At 43.2% G+C, this 23,133-nt stretch overlaps 1 protein-coding gene across 1 annotated transcript; it reads right to left on the bottom strand.

Annotated features, from left to right (window-relative positions):
- Positions 1–13,067: 13,067 nt before the first annotated feature.
- LOC141075051 (heat shock protein 30C-like) lies at positions 13,068–14,350 on the bottom strand. The gene has a single exon (XM_073562399.1). It carries the CDS (start codon positions 14,292–14,294, stop codon positions 13,695–13,697), a length of 600 nt encoding a protein of 199 aa, XP_073418500.1. The 5' UTR covers positions 14,295–14,350; the 3' UTR covers positions 13,068–13,694.
- Between the last annotated feature and the right edge of the window lie 8,783 nt (positions 14,351–23,133).

The following is a 23,133-nucleotide window of genomic DNA, read 5'->3' as shown; positions in this document are numbered from 1 at the left end:
CACAGAGGATGGGTCAAGGGAGGGCTTTTTGAGGATGGGTGTGATTAAGGCATGTTTGAAGGATGAGGGAAAGACACCATTTGTAAGTGAAAGGTTGAAGAGGTGTGTTAGAGATGGGATGAAGACTGTGGCCAAGTTAGGGATGAGGTGAGACAGGCATGGGTCGAGGGCACAAGTGGTGAGGTGTGATCTTGACAGAAGGGTGGAGAGCTGATCTTCTGTCATGGTGGAGAAGCTGGCTTTTGCAGAACAGGGCTGAGTGACTAAGAGGGGCATTGGGGGCTGCGGGCCAAAGTTTTGTCTGATCTTGTCGATCTTCTGCTTAAAGAAGGAGGCAAAGTCTTCTGCAGAAATGAGAGGAGGGGGAGGAGGTGCTGTGGAACGGAGTAGAGAATTGAAAGTGTTTAAGAGTTGTTTAGGGTTGTGTGACAGGTAGGATATGAGAGATGCGAAGTAAGTTTGTTTAGCGGCAGAGAGCATGGACTTAAAGCTGGCAATGGACTGCTTGTATGCGCTGAAGTGCTCAGTAGAATGGGTTCTCTTCCATTTCCGCTTAGCGTCCCTGGAAACCCGTCTCAGTTCTTTGGTCAGCCAGGGCTGCCAGTTGATTGTACGAGTTTTGCTCTGCGTGAGGGGGCAGCCGAATCAAGTGTTGCTGTTATTGTGGTGTTATAAAAAGTGGCAGCAGCATCTGTGTCATGAAGGGAAGCTATGTCTGTAAGAGGTAGAAGGGACTCAGAGAGTGATTGTAAATTGAGGTGTTTGAGATTCCTGCGAGGGTGAGCGAGTTTATGGAGCGGGGGTTGCGCAGTAGGAGAGGAGAGGGAAGAGAATGTCAGTAGGTTGTGGTTAGATAGGGGGAGGGGTGAGTTATTGAGATTAGTGAGGGAACAGAGACGGGTGAAGATAAGGTCCAGCGTGTGACCAAACATCGATCAAAAAGTATACATTTATTGAATATCTAGTTATTACAATAACACCATATAATAGATCAACCAGATATTTTAAGAAGACATGAGAGAAATATATCAAAGAGCAGGATCAGGTAAATGATGGCTGGAAATGTCCTGACACAAACAGGTAAGTACAAAGTAAAGTGCCATGTGCTAGTAAACATACAGGAAACAGTGGGGTAAACATAGGTATATTCCAGAATTAGTCAGTAGGTGCGCACATCCATCACTGGGACCTATGTCAATCCCAAACCTACAAGTGCTTACCCATATTCTGTTATGGCAGGACACGCGCCACGCTGCCACCGATGCGTGTTTCGCTTCGCTTTTCCAAGGTGCACGTCACGTTACTTTGTACTTACCTGTTTGTGTCAGTACATTTGCAGCCTTCATTTACCTGATCCTGCTCTTTGATATATTTCTCTCATGTCTTCTTAACCCCTTTACCCCCAAGGGTGGTTTGCACGTTAATGACCGGGCCAATTTTTACAATTCTGACAACTGAGCGCCGTTTGACTTTTTCAATGCAAAATTGGCTGGAATTCAGATTGGACGCCATGTCACGTTTGGAGAGCCCCTGATGTGCCTAAACAGTTGAAACCCCCCACAAGTGACCCCATTTTGGAAACTAGACCCCCCCAAGGAACTTATCTAGATATGTGGTGAGAACTTTGAACCCCCAAGGGCATCACAGAAGTTTATAACCTACAGCCGTACAATTAAAAAATCACATTTTTTCCACAAAAATGATCTTTTCACCCCCAATTTTTAATTTTCCCAAGGGTAACAGGAACCCAAAAGTTATTGTGAAATTTGTCCTGAGTACGCTGATACCCCATATGTGGGGGTAAACGACTATTTAGGCACATGGCAGAGCTCGGAAGGGAAGCAGTGCCATTTCACTTTTTTGGCTGGAATTGAGATCGGACGCCATGTCGCGTTTGGAAAGCCCCTGATGTGCTAAAACAGTGGAAACCCCCACAAATGACACCATTTTGGAAACTAGACCCCCCCCCCCAAGGAACTTATCTAGATGTGTGGTGAGAACTTTGAACCTCCCAGGGCTTCACAGAAATTTATAATGTACAGTCATGGCCAAAAGTTTAGAGAATGACACAAATATTATATTTTCACATGATCTGCTGGCCTCTGGTTTTTATGTGTGTTTGTCAGATGTTTTTATCACATACAGTACATTAATATAATTGCAATCATATTATGAGTAACAAAAGGTTATATTGACAGTTAGAATGAGTTAATGCAGCAAGTCAATATTTGCAGTGTTGACCCTTTTTCTTCAGGACCTCAGCAATTCTCCCTGGCATGCTCTCAATCAACTTCTGGATCAAATCCTGACTGATAGCAGTCCATTCTTGCAAAATCAATGGTTTTATTTTGTCTGAATTTGAAGGTTTTTGTTTGTCCACCCGTCTCTTGATGATTGACCACAAGTTCTCAACGGGATTAAGATCTGGGGAGTTTCCAGGCCATGGTCCCAAAATCTCTATGTTTTGTTCCCTGAGCCATTTAGTTATCACCTTTGCTTTATGGCAAGGTGCTCCGTCATGTTGAAAAAGGCATTGTTGATCGCCAAACTGCTCTTGGACTGTTGGGAGAAGTTGCTCTTGCAGGACATTCTGGTACCATTCTTTATTCATGGCTGTGTTTTTAGGCAAGACTGAGAGAGAGCCCATTCCCTTGGCTGAGAAGCAACCCCACACATGAATGGTTTCAGGATGCTTGACAGTTGGCATGAGACAAGACTGGTGGTAGCGCTCACCTGGTTTTCTCCGAATAAGCCGTTTTCCAGATGTCCCAAACAATCGAAAAGGGGATTCATCAGAGAAAATGACTTTACCCCAGTCCTCAGCAGTCCACTCCCTGTACCTCTTGCAGAATATCAGTCTGTTCATGTTGTTTTCTCTGGAGAGAAGTGGCTTCTTTGCTGCCCTCCTTGAGACCAGGCCTTGCTCCAAGAGTCTCCGCCTCACAGTGCGTGCAAATGCACTCACACCTGCCTGCTGCCATTCCTGAGCAAGCTCTGCACTGCTGGTAGCCCGATCCCGCAGCTGAAACACTTTTAAGAGACGATCCTGGCACTTGCTGGTCTTTCTTGGGCGCCCTGGAGCCTTTTTGGCAACAAGGGAACCTCTCTCCTTGAAGTTCTTGATGATGCAATAGATTGTTGACTGAGGTGCAATCTTTCTAGCTGCGATACTCTTCCCTGTTAAGCCATTTTTGTGCAGTGCAATGATGACTGCATGTATTTCTTTAGAGATAACCATGGTTAACAGAAGAGAAACAATGATGCCAAGCACCAGCCTCCTTTTAAAGTGTCCAGTGGTGTCATTCTTACTTAATCATGACAGATTGATCTCCAGCCCTGTCCTCATCAACACCCACACCTGTGTTAATGGAGCAATCTCTGAAACGATGTTAGCTGGTCCTTTTAAGGCAGGGCTGCAATGATGTTGAAATGTGTTTTGGGGGATAAAGTTCATTTTCTAGGCAAATATTGACTTTGCAAGTAATTGCTGTTAAGCTGATCACTCTTTATAACATTCTGGAGTATATGCAAATTGCCATTAGAAAAAATGAAGCAGTGGACTTTGTAAAAATTAATATTTGTGTCATTCTCTAAACTTTGGCCATGACTGTACAGCCGTAAAATTTAAAAAATCACATTTTTTCCACAAAAATGATCTTTTCACCCCCAATTTTTATTTTCCCAAGTGTCACAGGACCCCAAAAGTTATTGTTCAATTTGTCCTGAGTACGCTGATACCCCATATGTGGGGGTAAACCACTATTTGGACGCATGGCAGAGCTCGGAAGGGAAGCAGCGCCATTTCACTTTTTTGGCTGGAATTGGGATCGGACGCCATGCCACGTTTGGAAAGCCCCTGATGTTGCTAAACAGTGGAAACCACCCAAAAATGACACCATTTTGGAAACTAGACCCCCAAAGGAACTTTTCTAGATGTGTGGTGAGCACTTTGAACCCCCAAGGACTTCACAGAAGTTTATAACGCCCGGGCGTGAAAATAAAAAAAAACATATTTTCCACAAGCATGACCCAATTTTTTTATTTTCTCAAGGGTAACAGGAGATATTGAACCCCAAAAATTGTTGTCCAATTTGTCCTGAGTACAGTGATACCCCATATGTGGGATAAAACTACTGTATGGGCACACGTCGGGGCTTGGAAGGGAAGTAGTGACGTTTTGGAATGCAGATTTTGATGGAATGGTCTGTGGGTGTCATGTCGCATTTGGAGAGCCTCTGATGTCCCTAAACTATTGAAACCCCCCACAAGTGACCCCATTTTGGAAACTAAACCCCCCAAGGAACTCATTTAGATGTGTGGTGAGCACTTTGAACCCCCAGTGCTTCACAGAAGTTTACAACGCCCGGGCTTGAAAAGAACAAAATCATATTTTTTTCCACAAACATGATCTTTTAGTCCCAAATTTTTTTATTTTCCCAAGGGTAACAGGAGAAATTGGACCCAAGAAGCTGTTGTCCAATTTGTCTTGAGTACGCTGATATCCCATATGTGGGCGAAAACTACTGTATGGGCACACGTCGGGGCTCGGAAGGGAAGTAGTGACGTTTTGGAATGCAGACTTTGATGGAATGCTATGCAGGTGTCATGTCGAGTTTGGAGAGCCTCTGATGTGCCTAAACTGTTGAAACTCCCCACAATTGACCCCATTTTGGAAACTAGAGCCCCCAATGAACTTATCTAGAAGTCTAGTGAGCACTTTCAACCTCCAAGTGCTTCACAGAAGTTTATAACGCCCGGGCGTGAAAATAAAAAAAATCATATTTTTTTTCCACAAAAATGATATTTTTGCCCCCAATTTTTTATTTTCCAAGGGCAACAGGAGAAATTGGACCCCAAGAGTTGTTTTGAAATTTGTCCTGAGTAGGCTGATACCCCATATGTGGGGGTAAACCACTGTTTGGGCGCATGGCAGAGGTTGGAAGGGAAGGAGCACCATTTGACTTTTTCAATGCAGAATTGGCTGGAATTGAGATCAGATGCCATGTTGCATTTGGAGAGCACCTTATGTGCCTAAACAGTGGAAACCCCCCAATTCTAACTCCAGCCCTAACCCCAACACACCCCTAACCCTAATCTCAGCCCTAACCCTAACCCTAGCCCTAACCATTACCCTAACCCTAGCCCTAACCCTAGCCCTAACCCTATGGCTATGTGCACACGGTGCGGATTCTGCTGCGGATCCACAGCGTTTCAGGCTCTGCGGGTCCGCAGCAGATTTAGGTGTGTTGTACAATACCATTGTTTTAAATGGTAATCTGAAAAACGCTGTGCACATGCTGTGGATTTTTCCGCGCGGATTTTCTTTGTGCGGATTCCGCTGCGGTTTCACACCTACTTGTCTATGTTAATAAGTGTTGTGTCACCTGACAACTTAAGTGTTAGTATGCTTTTATTTATGTTAAGAGCATTAAATGGGTTGTCCAAGTTTGTGATGAATGTCTTCAGTTACTCTATGTGACTGCAGACTTCTGAATTTTCACAGCGCACACTGCATGCTGTCTGGATTCTCTGGTGCCGGCAATGAGAGCAGGAATTCACAAAATCACAAGTATGCGATTTACATACATGCGGTTATGTGCCAACTAGCCATGTGTGACCTCGCTCAATGAAAATGAATTGAGCGAGCTTGTGGGAATGTGGCTGGAAGTTTGAAAATTGCATACTTGTGCTCAAATCACACTCCACTTTTGACACCGGCAATCCGAATCCTTAGGCCATGTGCACACATTGTGGATTCTGCTGCGGATCCGCAGCGTTTCAGGTTCTGCTGGTCCGCAGCAGATTTAGCTGCGTTGTACAGTACCATTATTTTCAGTGGTAAACTGAAAAACGCTGTGCACATGCTGCGGACTTGCTGCGGGTTCAAATCAGCAGCATGTCAATTCTTTGTGCGGAATCCGCAGCGGTTTCACACCTTCTCCATTGTAGAGGTGTGAAACCGCAGGCTAATCCGCAGGTAAACCGCAGGTCTTTTGACCTGAGAATTTTCCTGCAGATTTTTCCAAATCCGTGCAAAAAAATCCGCAGGACCTAAATCTATGTGTGCACATAGCCTTACCCTAATGGGAAGATGGAAATAAATACATTTTTTTTTAATTTTATTATTTTTCCCTAACTAAGGGGGTGATAACGGGGGGTTTGATTTACTATTTATGGCGGTTTTTATGTTTGGCAGCTGTCATACGCTAAAAGACGCTTTTTATTGTAAAAACAGTTTTTGCATCACCACATATTGAGAGCTGTAATTTTTCCATATTTTGACACGAGTCATGTCAGGTCTTATTTTTTGCGGGCGAGTTTTTATTGGTACCATTTTCGGGCACGCAACATCTTTTGATCGCTTTTTATTCTGATTTTTGGGACGCAGAATGAACAAAAACCAGCATTTCATGAATTTCTTTTGGGGGGTGCGTTTACGGCGTTCCGTGTGCGGTAAAATTGATAAAGCGGTTTTATTCTTCAGGTCAGTACGGTTACATCGATACCTCATTTAGGTCTTTTTTTATGCTTTGGCGCTTTTATGCAATGAAAACAATTTTTTATAAAAAGTAATTATTTTTGCATCGCTTTATTCTGCGAGCTATAACTTTTTTATTTTTTCACTGATAATGCTGTGTGGTGGCTCGATTTTTGCGGGACAAGATGATGTTTTCAGCGGTACTATGGTTATTTATATCCGTCTTTTTGATTGCGCGTTATTGCACTTTTTGTTCGGCGGTATGATAATAAAGCACTGTTTTTTGTTTTGTTTTTTATTTTTATTTTTTAAGGGGTTCGCTAAAGGGGTTAACTAATGGGACCGTTTTATAGGGTGGGTCGTTACAGACACAGCGATACTAAATATGTGTACTTTTTTTATTTCCAAAAAATGAATTTATTAGGGAATTTTTTTTCTTATTTACTTAGCAATTTTTAATAAATTATTTTTACACTTTTTTTTTTTCTTTGTTACATTGTCCCAAGGGGGGACATCACTGTCATGTGTCAGATCGCTGATCTGACACATCACACAGCGCTGTGACAGATCAGCGATCTGACAGGGGCTGCACAAGGCTTCCGCATGCCTGCGCTCAGCAGTCACTGAGGAAGCCGCCTCCCTGCAGGCCCCCGAAGGACCCACGGCCATATTGGATCTGGGGACATGCAGGGAAGGAGGCCCCCAGAGCAGCGCAGCACATCGGTTAACGTGCTGGGGGCGGTCCGTGACCGCCCCTCACACATAATGCCGGGTGTCAGCTGTGATTATCAGCTGACACCCGGCCGCGATCAGCGGCGCTCCCCCCATGAGCGCCGCTGATCACGATGGCATACTATCCCGTCCCCGGACATAGGGGCCCGGGTCCCGTGGACGGGATAGTACATCAGATGTCAGGAAGGTGTTAAATGACCTGGTTCATCTATTATATGGTGTTATAGTAACAACTGGATACTCAATAAATGTATACTTTTTGATTGATGTTTGGATTTGGTACTTCTATTTTCTTTTGATTTAGAGAAGAGGGAGTCACCTGGCAAGTAGTGCTCCCGGAGAAGTTGACCAGAGTAGTGACTAGGGAGGTTACTTCGGTCCAGAGAAGACATTCCTGTGGTTACAGAAGCTGGTGTATCACCCACAATTGAGGACTGCGGTGGAGAATGCTTGCCAATAATGTTGGAGCTGTGATCTGGCCAAACCCCCAGAACTGCAGGCCCTAATACAATCGTGACTTCTGCCCCCTTGGAGGTTCTGATGATCGATTACTTGGATATGAACATTGCCTGGTAATGACCGATCATTTCACAAAGTTTGCTGTGGTGACCCCGACCAGAGACCAGACTGCCCAGTCAGCTGTGCAGGCCATCTTATTATTCCAGCATATTTTAAAGTCAAATGGTGTTCCTTTCCTTCCAAGCCCTGCCGTGTGCCCAAACAGCTGTTTTCCTCCACATATTAGGTATCTACGCACTTAGGAGAAATTGCACAACTTATGGAAAAAATGTGATTTTTTTTTTTCTATTTTCATGGCTTAACGTTATAAACTTCTGTGAAGCACCTGGGGGTTCAAGGTGCTTAATACACATCTAGATAAGTTCCCTAAGAGGTCTAGTTTCCAAATTGGTGTCACTTGTGTGGGGTTTTTACTGTTTAAGCACATCAGGGCACTAGAAACATGACATGGAGTCTGCTAGTTATACCAGCAAATTTTACATTCCAAAAGTGAAATGAGCGCTCCTTCCCTTCCAAGCCCTGCTGTGCGCCAAACAGTAGATATCCGCCACATATGGGGTATCGGCATGCTCAGGAGAAATTGTACAACAAAATGTATGGTACATTTTCTACTGTTACACTTGCAAAAGTAAAAAAAAATAAGTCTAAAGGAAAATTTTTGTGAATTCCAAAAACTCCTGTGATGCACCCGAAGTGTTAATAAACTTCTTGAATGTGGTTTTGAGCACCTTCAGTGGTGCAGCTTTTAGAATGGTGTCATTTTTCAATCTTTTCTGACATATAGACCCTCAAAGTGACTTCCAATGTGAGGTGGTCCCTAAAAAAATAGTTTGGAAAATTTTGTTGTAAAAATGAGAAATCGCTGGTCAAATTTTATCCTTTATAACTTCATAACAAAAAAATAATGTTTCCAAAATTGTGCTGATGTAAAGTAAAGATGTGGGAAATGTTATTTATTTACTATTTTGTGCAATATGACTCTCGGATTTAAGTGCATAAAAATAAAATTTTGAAAATTGTGAATTTAATTTGCAAGCTATGTCTGGCCTACTTTTCCCTCCCCATTCAGATGAAGCCTGGTTAGGACATTTAGTAATAGGGACCATCCACATTTAGGTACACCTTGACATGGTTGGATAGCATTTGCACTCTTTGATCAGAAAACACTAAGTACATTATTAACGTTTACAGCAACATTGGAGTTCATGTATTCAGTTATTACAGAGCGCTAACGCATCGTGTATGGATGTTTATATGAACATCTAGCCCCTTCCCATTTTTTTGATGCCCCCCCCATTGAAGAAAGGTGAAACGATTGTTGGGGCACATATCCATTACACCATTACACTGCTTTACATGTGAGTGTTACTATAGGAATCACTACAATGACTCTCCATTCAGTTCAGTAATCTTTCCACTTTTCTCTGGATGCAATGTATATATATAAAGTATCTACTTATCTTCTTGACTGTTTACATTATTATATAGTATGATCCACTATATGCTCCTAATACTTATTGGATTTTTTTACACACTTTTGCATAAATTGCATCTTCTTACTGCTCTATATATTCCACTATGCTTCTCCTTTGACTTTTTACCATTAATTAATTCATTGTGGGCATAACTATTTTGCACATTGTCGTCAGTCTATATAGCTTTGTCTCATAAAAAAAACAAAGAAATGAGCTGGCATATAAGTTGGTATACAAGTAACGTGTAGGCGCATGTTCACACTTGCTACTAAACAGACAAAACCTAAGATAAAAGCAAAATGAGCAAATACCCTGCAGTGAGTAAATAGCATTATTCCATGAAAATAACATGGGGTACTTAGGCCCTTATTCACATTTACATCATTTGGCGTATGGTAAGGTTTTAATACTAGAGGTAGGGTCATCTTGACGAGGTGGGATGGCTTTTACATGTTTTTAAATAAAAACAATTTTAACCCCTTCACTACCAAGGGTGGTTTGCACGTTAACTCCCGGGCCAATTTTTACAATTCTGACCACTGTCCCTTTATGAGGTCATAACTCTGGAACGCTTCCATGGATCCCGGTGATTCTGACATTGTTTTCTCGTGACATATTGTACTTCATGTTAGTGGTAAAATTTCATTCAAATAACTTACGTTTATTTGTGAGAAAAACGGAAATTTGGCGAAAATTTTGAAAATTTCGCAATTTTCCAACTTTGAATTTTTATGCCCTTAAATCACAGAGATACGGCACACAAAAAACTTGACAACTAACATTTCCCACATGTTTACTTTACATCAGCACAATTTTGGAACCAAAATTTTTTTTTGTTAGGAAGTTATAAGGGTTAAAAGTTGACCAGCGATTTCTCATTTTTACAACACCATTTTATTTTTAGGACCACATCACATTTGAAGCCACTTTGAGGGGTCTATATGATAGAAAATACCCAAAAGTGACACCATTCTAAAAACTGCACCCCTTAGGGTACGTGCACACGCTGCGGATTCCGCTGCGGATTAATCCGCACGGATTTTGCAAAAACCGCAGATAATTCGCAGGTCCAAAGACCTGCGGATTATCTGCGGTTTTGCCTGCGGTTTGGTCCTGCGGATTCACTATCTCCACAAGACATGCAATTCTTTCTGCGGATTCAAAACCGCAGCAAATCCGCGCAGATTTTTCCGCAGCGTCGGCACAGCGGTTTTTATTTCCCATTCATTAGAATGGTACTGTACACCGCAGCTAAAGCTGCTGCGGGTCCGCAGTGGCCAAAACCGCTGCGGAAACGCAGCGAAATCCGCAGCATGTGCACGTACCCTTAAGGTGCTCAAAACCACATTCAAGAAGTTTATTAACCCTTTAGGTGCGTCACAGGAATTTTTTTGAATATTTAAAAAAAATGAACATCTAACTTTTTTTCACAAAAAAAATACTTCAGGTTCAATTTTTTTTATTTTACCAAGGGTAACAGGAGAAATTGGACTGCAAAAGTAATTGTGCAATTTGTCCTGAGTACACTGATACCTGATATGTGGGGGGAACGACTGTTTTGGCGCATGGCAGAGCTCAGAATGGAAGGAGCGCCGTTTGACTTTTTTAATGCAAAATTGGCTGGAATTCAGATCGGACATCATGTCGCGATTGGAAAACCCCTGATGTACCAAAACAGTGGAAACCCCCCACAAATGACCCCATTTTGGAAACTAGACCCCCTAAGGAACTTATCTAGATGTGTGGTGAGAACTTTGAACCCCCAAGTACTTCACAGAAGTTTATAACGCCCAGGCGTGAAAATAAAAAAATATTTTTTTCCACAAAAATGATATTTTGTCCCCAAATTTTTATTTTCCTAAGGGCAACAGGAGAAATAGGACCCCAAAAGTTGTTTTGCAAATTGTCCTGAGTAGGCTGACACCCCACATGAGGGGGTAAAACACTGTTTGGGTGCATGGCAGAGCTTGGAAGGGAAGGAGCACCATTTGACTTTTTCAACGCAGAATTGGCTGGAATCGAGATCAGACGCCATGTTGCGTTTGGAGAGCACCTGATGTGCGCAAATAGTGGAAACCCCCAATTCTAACCCTAACCCTAGCCCTAACCCTAGCCCTAACCGTAACCCTAGCCCTAGCCCTAACCCTAATGGGAAAATGGAAATAAACACATTTTTTTAATTTTATTATTTTTCCCTAACTAAGGGGGTGATAACGGGGGGTTTGATTTACTATTTATGGCGGTTTTTATGTTTGGCGGCTGTCGCACGCTAAAAGACGCTTTTTAGTGTAAAAATAGTTTTTGCATCACCACATATTGAGAGCTATAATTTTTCCATATTTTGACCCACCGAGTCATGTGAGGTCTTATTTTTTGCGGGGCGAGTTGATGCTTTTATTGGTATCATGTTCGGGCATGTGACATTTTTTGATCGCTTTTTATTTCGTTTTTTGGGACGCAGAATTTACAAAAACCAGCGTTTCATGAGTTTCTTTTGGGTGGTGCGTTAACGCCGTTCCGGGTGCGGTAAAATTTATAAGGCGGTTTTATTCTTTGGGTCAGTATGGTTACAGCGATACCTCAATTAGGTCGTTTTTTTATGTTTTGTCGGTTTTATGCAATGAAAACAATTTTATATAAAAAATAAATATTTTTGCATCACTTTATTCTGTGAGCTATAACTTTTTTATTTTTTTGCTGATGATGCTGTATGGTGGTTCGTTTTTTGCGGGACAAGATGACGTTTTCAGCGGTACCATGGATATTTATATGCGTCTTTTTGATCGCGCGTTATTGCACTTTTTGTTCGGCGGTATGATAATAAATCATTATTTTTTGCTTCGTTTTTTATTTTTATTTTTTAAGGGGTTTGCTTAAGGGGTTAACTATTGGGACAGTTTTATAGGGCGGGTCATTACGGACGCGGCGATACCAAATATATGTACTTTTATTGTGTTTTTTTTTTTTTATTTCCAAAAAATGAATTTATTGGTGAATATTTTTTTTAATTTATTTAGCGATTTTTTTTAAAATTATTTTCACACTTTTTTTTTTTTTTACTTTATTACAATGTCCCAGGGGGGACATAACTGTCCTGTGACAGATCGCTGATCTGTCACAGGCACTGCACAGGCTTCCTCATGCCTGCGCTTTGCAGGCACTGAGGAAGCCAGCTTCCTGCAGGCCCCTGGAGGTCCCCGTCGCCATATTGGATCCGGGGACCTGCAGGACAGGAGTCCCCCGCAGCAGTGCTGCACATTGCGCTGCCGTGGGGGGCTCAGGGAAGCACGGAGGGAGCCCCCTCCCTGCCGATGCTTCCCTTTAACCCCCGGTACACCGCGATCGTGTTTGATCGCGGTGTGCAAGGGGTTAACGTGTCGGGGGCGGTCCGTGACCGCCCCTGACACATTGTGCCGGGTGTCAGCTATGATAATTAGCTGACACTCGGGCGCGATCAGCGGCGCTCACCACGTGGGCGCCGCTGATCGCGGTGACGTAATATTCTGTCCATGGTAATTATGTCCAGGGTCACATGGACGGAATATTACGTCAATTGTAGGTAAGGGGTTAACTATGTCCCCTGTGTTACTTCCATGGACTATTTATTTGCTCATTTTGCTTTTATCTTAGGTTTTGTCAGCTTTGTCTCTTGGTAGACTTTTGTACTCATAATGTTTGCTTGTCATCTTCTTTTTCATAGAGAACTTATATGCTAATCCTTATATATTTCCATAAAATATATTTATACCTTTTGAGATTCTCGTGCCTCCTTTTCCTTTGGCTGGTGTATACCTTTATATTAGCTTTATATTGTGTTTCTATTGCTCTATGCTATCTACATGTAGGAAATTATTATACAAATATAAATTTATGAATTAATTTAATTGTGATATGATAATACCATTAGTATCTACAATAGACACTTACTGTATATCAACCAATCATTAGCAATGTAAGAAAAATCATACAACAATCAGTGCCTGATGAAGAGACCTGAGTAGTCTCGAAAGCTTGCAATTTGTTACCATCTTTTCAGTTAGCCATTAAAAGGTATCAACCACTGAGGACTCTCAATCCTGAATATTTTTCTACAACAATCAGAGAATGTAAACCGAGACTAAGGATGACATGTAAGAGCCATGATTATAGAGTTCAGTATGGAAGTCATTGTGACCTTATTTTCACACAACATTGAATTGTGAAATATTGGAGCACTTCTTAGTCTTATGCAGACAACACTGGCACATATATCATAGAGAAGACTAGAACATGAGGAAGTGAGGAAGCTATATGTGCAGGTTCTAGGAAGGTGGGTTGTCATTATGACTTTTGTTATGTTCTACACTCTTCTCTCTTCCCATGATGTCCCTCATACTTGTATAGCTGTAGGGTAGAAGATTAGATTGTTTAGGCAAAATGCAAAGTCCTTGTTCTTGGCAACTGTAACATATTAAAACTATATACATAAATGACCTTAAATGCTCCATGGACTAATAGAGACCTCTCAGCCCACCACTTGAGGCCCGGCCTACTTGGATAGGAACAAGTCTTTCCTCGGCGGCTGGTAGAGCTGGGCATTGAGTCAGAATGTGGAGTTGCCCATCACTAGACATGGAGCACAGGACATCCTCAGGATTCACATCCTCTGGCAGCTCTGCTTCCCTTTTGAAATCCCGGAATTCATGGTGGCAGCCGCCATTCTCGGTCTCTGTCTTCTTGTCACGTTTTCCAGTTACAGTCAGTTTCCTGCCTTCTGTTTTTACAGTCAGCTCTTCGGGAGAGAATGGACTCACATCCAAGGTAAGCTCAAACTTCTCTGTTCTTGGTTTTACCAATGAAGAAGACCTGGTCAAAGGAGCTACAGAGTATCTGTTCCAAGTTGGACTCCTCCTCATTTCCATGTCCAGTGGTGGCAATGCCAAAGGAACCTGGTGGAACTGCTGCATCCTCCGCTCAAGTTCAGTCCTCATGTTCATCATGTCTTCATCCAGCTGTCTGGCAAGGAGGTCAATGTCTGGGTTTGGTTCTGGTGTCAAAGTAAAATTCCTGCACGGGCTGTATGAGTATTGATGTTGTCTGTAAGGATACATCTTATTTTCCTGGTGTTGAGCTAGTGGCTGGACACCCTTGTGTGTACTCTGAATGATGAGTACTAGAGGACAACCCAACTCTTCCTTTTATATCCCTCTAACTTAATCCTAATTAATGGGTTAAAAGAAGAAATAACCGGTTTTTCATGAATAATTTAAGACCTATGGTTAAGTCATTGCTCAATAGAATGGAGTGTGACATAACCAATCAAGGGGAGTGTGTTGTTAAGAAGATTTCAGCACTGTCCAATAGTTATTCCTGGCAAAGAAGTTATGTAATGTGTACTTCCACGTGTGTACAAAAATTAAAAGGCTCCTGCTTCTTGGAATGACTTACCATACTCTACAAAAGCCCTAGATCACAAATTAAAAAGCATAGATGACGGCAGCAGAGCAGCAGCGAAAACAACTGAAAAAACCCCCCACTAAAAAACGTGGCCGTCCTTCCTGCACCTTACAGATGTCATGGGCACATACCCTAAACATAGAAAACTGGTATTTTTATAGATAAGTAATCCTGTATAGGTTCACAATGGCCCAAAAGGAATGAGGATGTGGCCATCATTCTCTATCAGCCACGTAACTGATTTTGACTAGCTGCACCAGTGGTATCTACTGGCTTGCAGCCATCAAATATTGTGTAGAATTATGGTGTCCAGTGAATAAGACGGACATAAAGTGGTTATAAAAAGTCTACACACCCCTGTTATTATGCCAGGGTTTTGCTATTTAGAAAAAATCATACTAACTTGAAACATTTCAGAACTTTTTTCACCTTTAACCCCTTTAACACCTTGGGATTTTCCATTTTTGTGTTTTCTATTTTTGCTCCCCTTCTTCCCAGAGCCATAACTTTTTTTATTTTTCAATCAATATGGCCATGTGAAGGCTTGTTTTTTGCGGGACAAGTTGTACTTTTGAAAGACTTCATTGGTTTTACCATATAGTTTACTGGAAATCAGGAAAAAAAAAATCCAAGTGTGGTGAAATTGCAAAAAAGTGCAATTCCACAATTGTTTTTGGCGCCTTTTTTACCAAGTTAACTAAATGCTTAAATTGACCAAATACGCATGGGTTCTTTTTTACTTAAGTGGTAAAAAAGCAAAGTTTGTAACAAAAAAAAAAGAATGGCGCCATTTTCCAAAACCCTTAGCGTCCCCATTTTTAGTGATCTTGGGTTGGGTGAGGGTTTATGTTTTGATTGCTGAGCTGCCTTTTTTACTGATAACATTTTGGGATAGATACAATCTTTTGATTGCCCCTAATTTCATTTTATTGCAATGTTGCAGGGGCCAAAAAAATGTAATTCTGGAGTTTTGATTTTTTTTTGTTATGCCATTTATTGATCAGGTTAATTATTATCATATTTTGATAGATTGGGCATTTCTGAACAGGGAGATACCAAATATGTGTATTTTTTATTTTATTTTTTTAATTGGGGGCAAATGGGGGTGATTTGAACTTTTATATTTATTTTATTATTTTTTAAAACTTTTCTTTACTTTTAACATTCTTCAATAGTCTCCTTAGGAGACTTGAAGCTGCCATCATCTGATCGCTTGTGCTACACAGCAGGAGCACCGATGGGCTAAGCTAATGACGTGAATCTGTCCGGTTTGCGCAAGTTAAATGCCACTGTCAGAGATTTACAGCGGCATTTAACATGTTAACAGCTGTTACGGGCACATGACAGCTGATCAGAAAATGTGCGCGCTCAGTGCCAGAGTCTGCACCAAAGAGGGGGAGGTGAACTATGATGTACCTATACGTCATAGGTCGTAAAGGGGTTAATGTGTGCCGTAATCTGAACAAATTAATTGAGAAAAAACACTGATATAATTTTGAGGGAGAAAATAAAAATAATAAAACTAAAATAATGTAGTTGCATGAGTGTAAACACCCTCTTATAATTTCATATGTGGTTGTGTTCAGAATTAGTCAATCACATTTAAACTCCTGGTAAATAGTAATTCGTGCTTGACTGCCGTCATTTACAGAGATTCTGATGAACTCCTTATACAGTTTAGCTGTTCTAGTAGGATTTTCCTGACATTTTCTTAGTTTCATTTTATAACAAAAGCCATGGTCTGTAATCAGCTTACAACACAGCAAATGGATCTCATTGTTTAAAGTTATATTAGGTTGTAAAAATCTCCAAAACATGACATATATCATGGAACACTGTGAAGACGACCTTCAAAAAGTGCCTTAAATTTGGCACAGTGGTGATATTACCTAGAACTTGACATCCCTCAAATATTGATGAGCAGACAAGAAGGAGAATGATCCAGGAGGCTGCAAAGAGGAAACAGCAACATTAAAGGAGATGCAGGAATTGCTGGCAAATACAGGTTGTGTAATGCATGTGGCAATTCTTCATATGTCTCATTTCTGGCTTGTGGGTTAGGGAAGGCAAGATGGAAGCCTTTTCTTACAAAGACTAACATCCAAGTCCAGCTATGTTTTGCCAGAATCTACAAGTCTTCCTAAAGTGTGAAAACATGTTATAGTCTGATGAGATGAAGGTTGGACTGTTTGGCCCTAATTCCAAAAAGGATGTTTCACTGAAAGCCAACACTGCATGTCATCAAAGAAACATCACACCCACAGTGAATCAAGATGGAAGCAGCATTATGCTTTCGGGATGTTTTCAGAATCTGGAAGTGAGGCTTTGGTCAAGGTTGAGGGAATTATGAACAGTTCCATATATCAGTCAATTTTGCAACACAGCCTTCAGGCCTCTGCTAAAAAAGCTAAAGATAAAGAGGAATTTCGCCTTTCAGCACAACAACGACCCTAAGTATTCCTCCAAAGTAAAACAAGAATGTTTTCGCCATAAGGAGAACAAAGTTTTGTAATGGACAGCCAGAACTCAAACCTGAATCCAATTGAAATTCTGTGAGTGACCTGAAGAGGGCGCTGTACACAGAAGATGCCCTCAGCCTCTGAGAGGAAAAGAGGGCAAAGATTGCCAGTTTTAGAGTACGTGCACATGTTGTAGATTGGTCTGCGAAATTTTCCACACAGAATCTACATCTCTTGGCAGAAAACGCACGCCAAATTGCTTGCAGATTTCATGCAGAATTGATGCGGATTTCTTGTGAATTACTTGCGGATTTGTTGCGGATTGTAATGCATTTTTTGAGGTGCGGATTTGCCTTACTCAATGTATAGTCAATGAGTGCAGAAATGCTGTGGATCCGCACAAAGAATTGACATGCTGAGGAGAAAAAAACGCTGCAAATCCGGGCGGATTTTTCCGCAGCATGTGCACAGCAAATCTCAAATTCCCATTGACTATCATTGGTACTGTACTACACTGCGGATCTGATGCAATTCCGCGTATCCAAAAACGCTACGGAAAGGCATCAAAATTTGCAACATGTGCACACTGATTTCGGGTGCACCACGAGATTCCAACGGGAACACCGCACCCATTCAGGAGCGATATAGACAGATTCCACCACAAATGTACCAGGAGGTGAAAGAGATGTTGACGCATATGCTGCAGAGTGGGGTCATCCAAGAGAGCCAAAGTCCGTGGGCTGCTCCCATTGCCTTCATACGGACAGGACCCTGCGCTTCTGTGTAGACTATCGGAAATTGAATGCCTGCATTGTTTGAGACTAATACCCGAGAATTGAGGAGTGATTGTCCGCCCTGGGAAAAGCAAAATATTTCTTGTCGTTGGATTTGGCCAATAGATATTGGCAAGTGCCTATCGCTGAGCATGACTGGGCAAAGACAGCATTCATACTTTCAACGATTGATGGAGAGATGTCTGGGAGTAGAGTTGAGCGAAACGGGTCGAAAAATTTCAAAAGTCGCCGACTTTTGGCAAAGTCGGGTTTCATGAAACGAAACCCGACCCTAGGATGAGGTCGGCCACGAGGTCGGCGACTTACGCGCCAAAGTCGCGTTTCAAAAGTTTGTTTTGCGCTCTTTTTCAGCCAATCAGGATCCACGGACACTGTGGGCAACGTGATGACATAGGCACGGGTCACCACCATCTTTCAGAAGGGCATGCAAGTGATTGGCTTGCTTTGGTGGACGTCACAGGGGGTATAAAAGGGCGTGCACGCCGACCGCCATCTTACTTCTGCCGATCTTAGCATAGGGAGAGGTTGCTGCTGATTCTGTAGGGAGAGCGTTAGGCAGGGAAGAAGAAAAAAAACTGCTTCTGCTGCTAGCGATTGTGCCTGTACAACACACCAGTCACTGTGTGTGCAGTGCAAGGGGAGGCTATATTGTGGTGTATCAGTGGTGTTGGTTGTTGGGCTGCCTTCTAAGGCTTCCTGACAGCTGCATTGCTGTTTACCCACTGCTCTGCAAACTGCTTTTTTAAAAGCAATCCCAATTTTTTTTTTTTGTCCTGCTGAGGTACTGAGCTGCAAACTGCTTTTTTAAAAGCAATCCCAATTTTTTTTTTTCTCCTGCTGAGGTACTGAGCGTGCATTTTTTCACACCATACAGCGGTGTACGCTCCTCACACAGTACCGTGTAACGGCTGTTATCACAGCCACGGTGAAGCTATCTGTGTCACTCTGTGAGAATAAGTCGAGGACATGTTCCGTTCTTACAGACCTGCACTCTAGGGAGATTCCTAATCTGCCAAATTCTACATACACCTTGTAGTTTGTGATACACTAGCCAATTTCTGCCTGTGACATAGCGCTGTGATATTCAGTGGGCCTCACACAATCCAAAAGTGTCCAGTGTCTGCAGAAATTCAAAATCTCCCTTATCCTCTAGTCACTTTGGTCACAGCTGTGCCATCGAGCCTGTGACATAGCGCTCAGATATTCAGTGGGCCTCACACAATCCAAAAGTGTCCAGTGTCTGCAGAAATTCAAAATCTCCCTTATCCTCTAGTCACTTTGGTCACAGCTGTGCCATCGAGCCTGTGACATAGCGCTCAGATATTCAGTGGGCCTCACACAATCCAAAAGTGTCCAGTGTCTGCAGAAATTCAAAATCTCACTTATCCTCTAGTCACTTTGGTCACAGCTGTGCCATCGAGCCTGTGACATAGCGCTCAGATATTCAGTGGGCCTCACACAATCCAAAAGTGTCCAGTGTCCACAAGTGTCTGCAGAAATTCAAAATCTCACTTATCCTCTAGTCACTTTGGTCACAGCTGTGCCATCGAGCCTGTGACATAGAGCTCAGATATTCAGTGGGCCTCACACAATCCAAAAGTGTCCAGTGTCCACTAGTGTGAGCAGAAATTCAAAATCTCACTTATCCTCTAGTCACTTTGGTCACAGCTGTGCCATCGAGCCTGTGACATAGCGCTCAGATATTCAGTGGGCCTCACACAATCCAAAAGTGTCCAGTGTCCACAAGTGTCTGCAGAAATTCAAAATCTCACTTATCCTCTAGTCACTTTGGTCACAGCTGTGCCATCGAGCCTGTGACATAGCGCTCAGATATTCAGTGGGCCTCACACAATCCAAAAGTGTCCAGTGTCCACAAGTGTCTGCAGAAATTCAAAATCTCCCTTATCCTCTAGTCACTTTGGTCACAGCTGTGCCATCGAGCCTGTGACATAGCGCTCAGATATTCAGTGGGCCTCACACAATCCAAAAGTGTCCAGTGTCCACTAGTGTGAGCAGAAATTCAAAATCTCACTTATCCTCTAGTCACTTTGGTCACAGCTGTGCCATCGAGCCTGTGACATAGCGCTCAGATATTCAGTGGGCCTCACACAATCCAAAAGTATCCAGTGTCCACTAGTGTGAGCAGAAATTCAAAATCTCACTTATCCTCTAGTCACTTTGGTCACAGCTGTGCCATCGAGCCTGTGACATAGCGCTCAGATATTCAGTGGGCCTCACACAATCCAAAAGTGTCCAGTGTCCACTAGTGTGAGCAGAAATTCAAACTCTCACTTATCCTCTAGTCACTTTGGTCACAGCTGTGCCATCGAGCCTGTGACATAGCGCTCAGATATTCAGTGGGCCTCACACAATCCAAAAGTGTCCAGTGTCCACAAGTGTCTGCAGAAATTCAAAATCTCACTTATCCTCTAGTCACTTTGGTCACAGCTGTGCCATCGAGCCTGTGACATAGCGCTCAGATATTCAATGGGCCTCACACAATCCAAAAGTGTCCAGTGTCCACAAGTGTCTGCAGAAATTCAAAATCTCCCTTATCCTCTAGTCACTGTGGTCACAGCTGTGCCATCGAGCCTGTGACATAGCGCTCAGATATTCAGTGGGCCTCACACAATCCAAAAGTGTCCAGTGTCTGCAGAAATTCAAAATCTCACTTATCCTCTAGTCACTTTGGTCACAGCTGTGCCATCAAGCCTGTGACATAGCGCTCAGATATTCAGTGGGCCTCACACAATCCAAAAGTGTCCAGTGTCCACAAGTGTCTGCAGAAATTCAAAATCTCCCTTATCCTCTAGTCACTTTGGTCACAGCTGTGCCATCGAGCCTGTGACATAGCGCTCAGATATTCAGTGGGCCTCACACTATCCAAAAGTGTCCAGTGTCCACAAGTGTCTGCAGAAATTCAAAATCTCACTTATCCTCTAGTCACTTTGGTCACAGCTGTGCCATCGAGCCTGTGACATAGCGCTCAGATATTCAGTGGGTCTCACACAGTGTCCAGTGTCCACTAGTGTGAGCAGAAATTCAAAATCTCCCCTGTCCTATAGACACCTTGTACCTTGTTTTACATTACTATATAGTTTGTTGGATTTTGTCTACATTTCTACCAAAAATGAGGAAGGCTGGTGGAAGAGGCCGTGGAATTGGGCGGGGGTTGGCAGCTGGTAATGATGGTGTTGGTGGTGGATCTGATGGTAGTGGCAAGAGCAAAATAGGACCGAATGCAGGAGGTGTTGAGCCTGCGTCATCGTCTGGCTCCATAAGGCTTCGAAGGCTTAGTTTTCTAGGAGTTGGCAAACCGCTTTTAATGCCAGAGCATCAGGAAAAAGTTTTGTCTTACATTGCTGACTCAGCCTCCAGCTCTATCGCCTCCTCTTCTTCAGTTGTAAAAAGTAAAAGCACTGAGTCGTCATTGGAGGCTCATGTTCATGAACCACACCTTTCCTTGTGTCCTTCACCCCAACCAAGATTGAAGGATGACGCAGGCCATACTACTGATTACTCCATGGAGCTGTTTTCACATACCATGCCTGGATTATCAAGTCAAATGGTGAATTACTCAGGCCAAGATGAATCTGACATGGAGTGCACTGATGCACAGCCGCTGATGGATGATTCTGCTGGTACATTCACTCAGAGCACTACATTGTCCTCGCAGTATACAGAGCCAGATTCTGACCCTGATGAGACTCAGGTGCCCCTTCCCGCACACTATACCACCATACACAGTGACACAGAGGAAGGTGCACATGACATTGAAGAGGAGGTGATGGATGACCCAGTTGTTGACCCAGATTGGCATCCATTGGGGGAAGAGGGTGCTGCTTCCAATAGCTCAGATGAGGAGCATCCACAGCAGACATCGACATCGCAACAGCTGTTATCTGGCAGGCCCGGAGCACTCCAAAGACAGGTTCCAAAAATCAAAAGAGTTGCTGGACAGCTTGTCCAGAGGGTCAAAACATCACAGCGTGCTAGGCCGCAAAATGTCTGACCAAAGTAGGAAGAGTGCAGTGTGGCACTTTTTTGAACAAAATCCTCATGATCAGGCCAAGGTTATCTGTAAGAAGTGAGCAAAGACCTTTAGCCGAGGGAAAAATCTGAAAAATTTGAATACCAGTTGCATGCTTAGACATTTAACCAGCATGCACTTGCAAGCATGGACACAACACCAAACCTCAAGTGCCACATGTGCAACTGATCACAACGAAAGTAGTCAGCAACGCTACATTGTTTCCCCCACTGTAAGCCCACCGGTTAGCACAGCAGCAAATGTTGAGGTGTCGTTGCAAGGCCACAGCAGTCAGGGAATCCCAATGTTATATCAACGAAAGACTGATTCTAGGCCATCAGAAAGAACACCAACTCCATCACCATCATCAACCCTCTCTCAGTCCACCCTGTCCACCGCTACTTCCACCATATGCAGCTCTCAAGTCCAGCTCACCCTCCCAGACACTATGAGTAGGTCAAGAAAGTACTCAGTCTCTCATCCGCGTACACTGGGTTTGAACGCCCACATTGCCAAACTAATCTCGTTTGAGATGATGCCCTTTCGGTTGGTGGAAAGCGCAGCTTTCCGCGAACTCATGGCCTATGCAGTACCACGCTATGACCTACCCAGTCGCCACTTCTTCTCTCGCAAAGCCATCCCAGCCCTCCACCATCATGTGAAAGACCGCATTGTCCATGCACTCAAGCAGTCAGTGAGCGGAAAGGTGCACCTCACAACGGATGCATGGTCCAGTCGGCATGGCCAGGGCCGTTACGTGTCCATCACTGCGCACTGGGTTAATGTGGTGGATGCAGGGTCCACAGGGGACAGCGGTGGTGGGACAGTGCTGCCTAGCCCACAGTATAGGAAACAGTTGGCTGTAGGCGTTCGACCCTCCTCCTCCTCCAGAAGCGAAAGCTCGTCCACAGAGCGCAGTCGTACGAGCACTCCATCTGCAGCTGCCACTGTTGCACACGAGGTGTCCCCCTATCGAGCAGCTAGTGGAAAGCGTCAGCAGGTTGTGTTGCAGATGATGTGTTTGGGCGACAGACACACCGCCGAGGTGCTGGCCGAGTACTTGAAGCGACAAACTGAGTCATGGCTGGGCAGTGTACATCTTGAGGCAGACAAGGTAGTTAGTGATAATGGCCGTAATTTTGTGGCAGCCATAGCCCTTTCAAAACTCAGCCACATACCTTGCTTGGCTCACACCTTGAACCTGGTGGTG

The sequence above is a fragment of the Dendrobates tinctorius genome, unplaced genomic scaffold (genome assembly GCF_039654945.1).
Source record: "Dendrobates tinctorius isolate UK_male_01 unplaced genomic scaffold, ASM3965494v1 ptg000350l, whole genome shotgun sequence".
Taxonomy (NCBI): domain Eukaryota; kingdom Metazoa; phylum Chordata; class Amphibia; order Anura; family Dendrobatidae; genus Dendrobates; species Dendrobates tinctorius.
The sequence above is the reverse complement of the archived record's forward strand: the minus strand, read 5'-3'. Positions and strand labels throughout refer to the sequence as shown.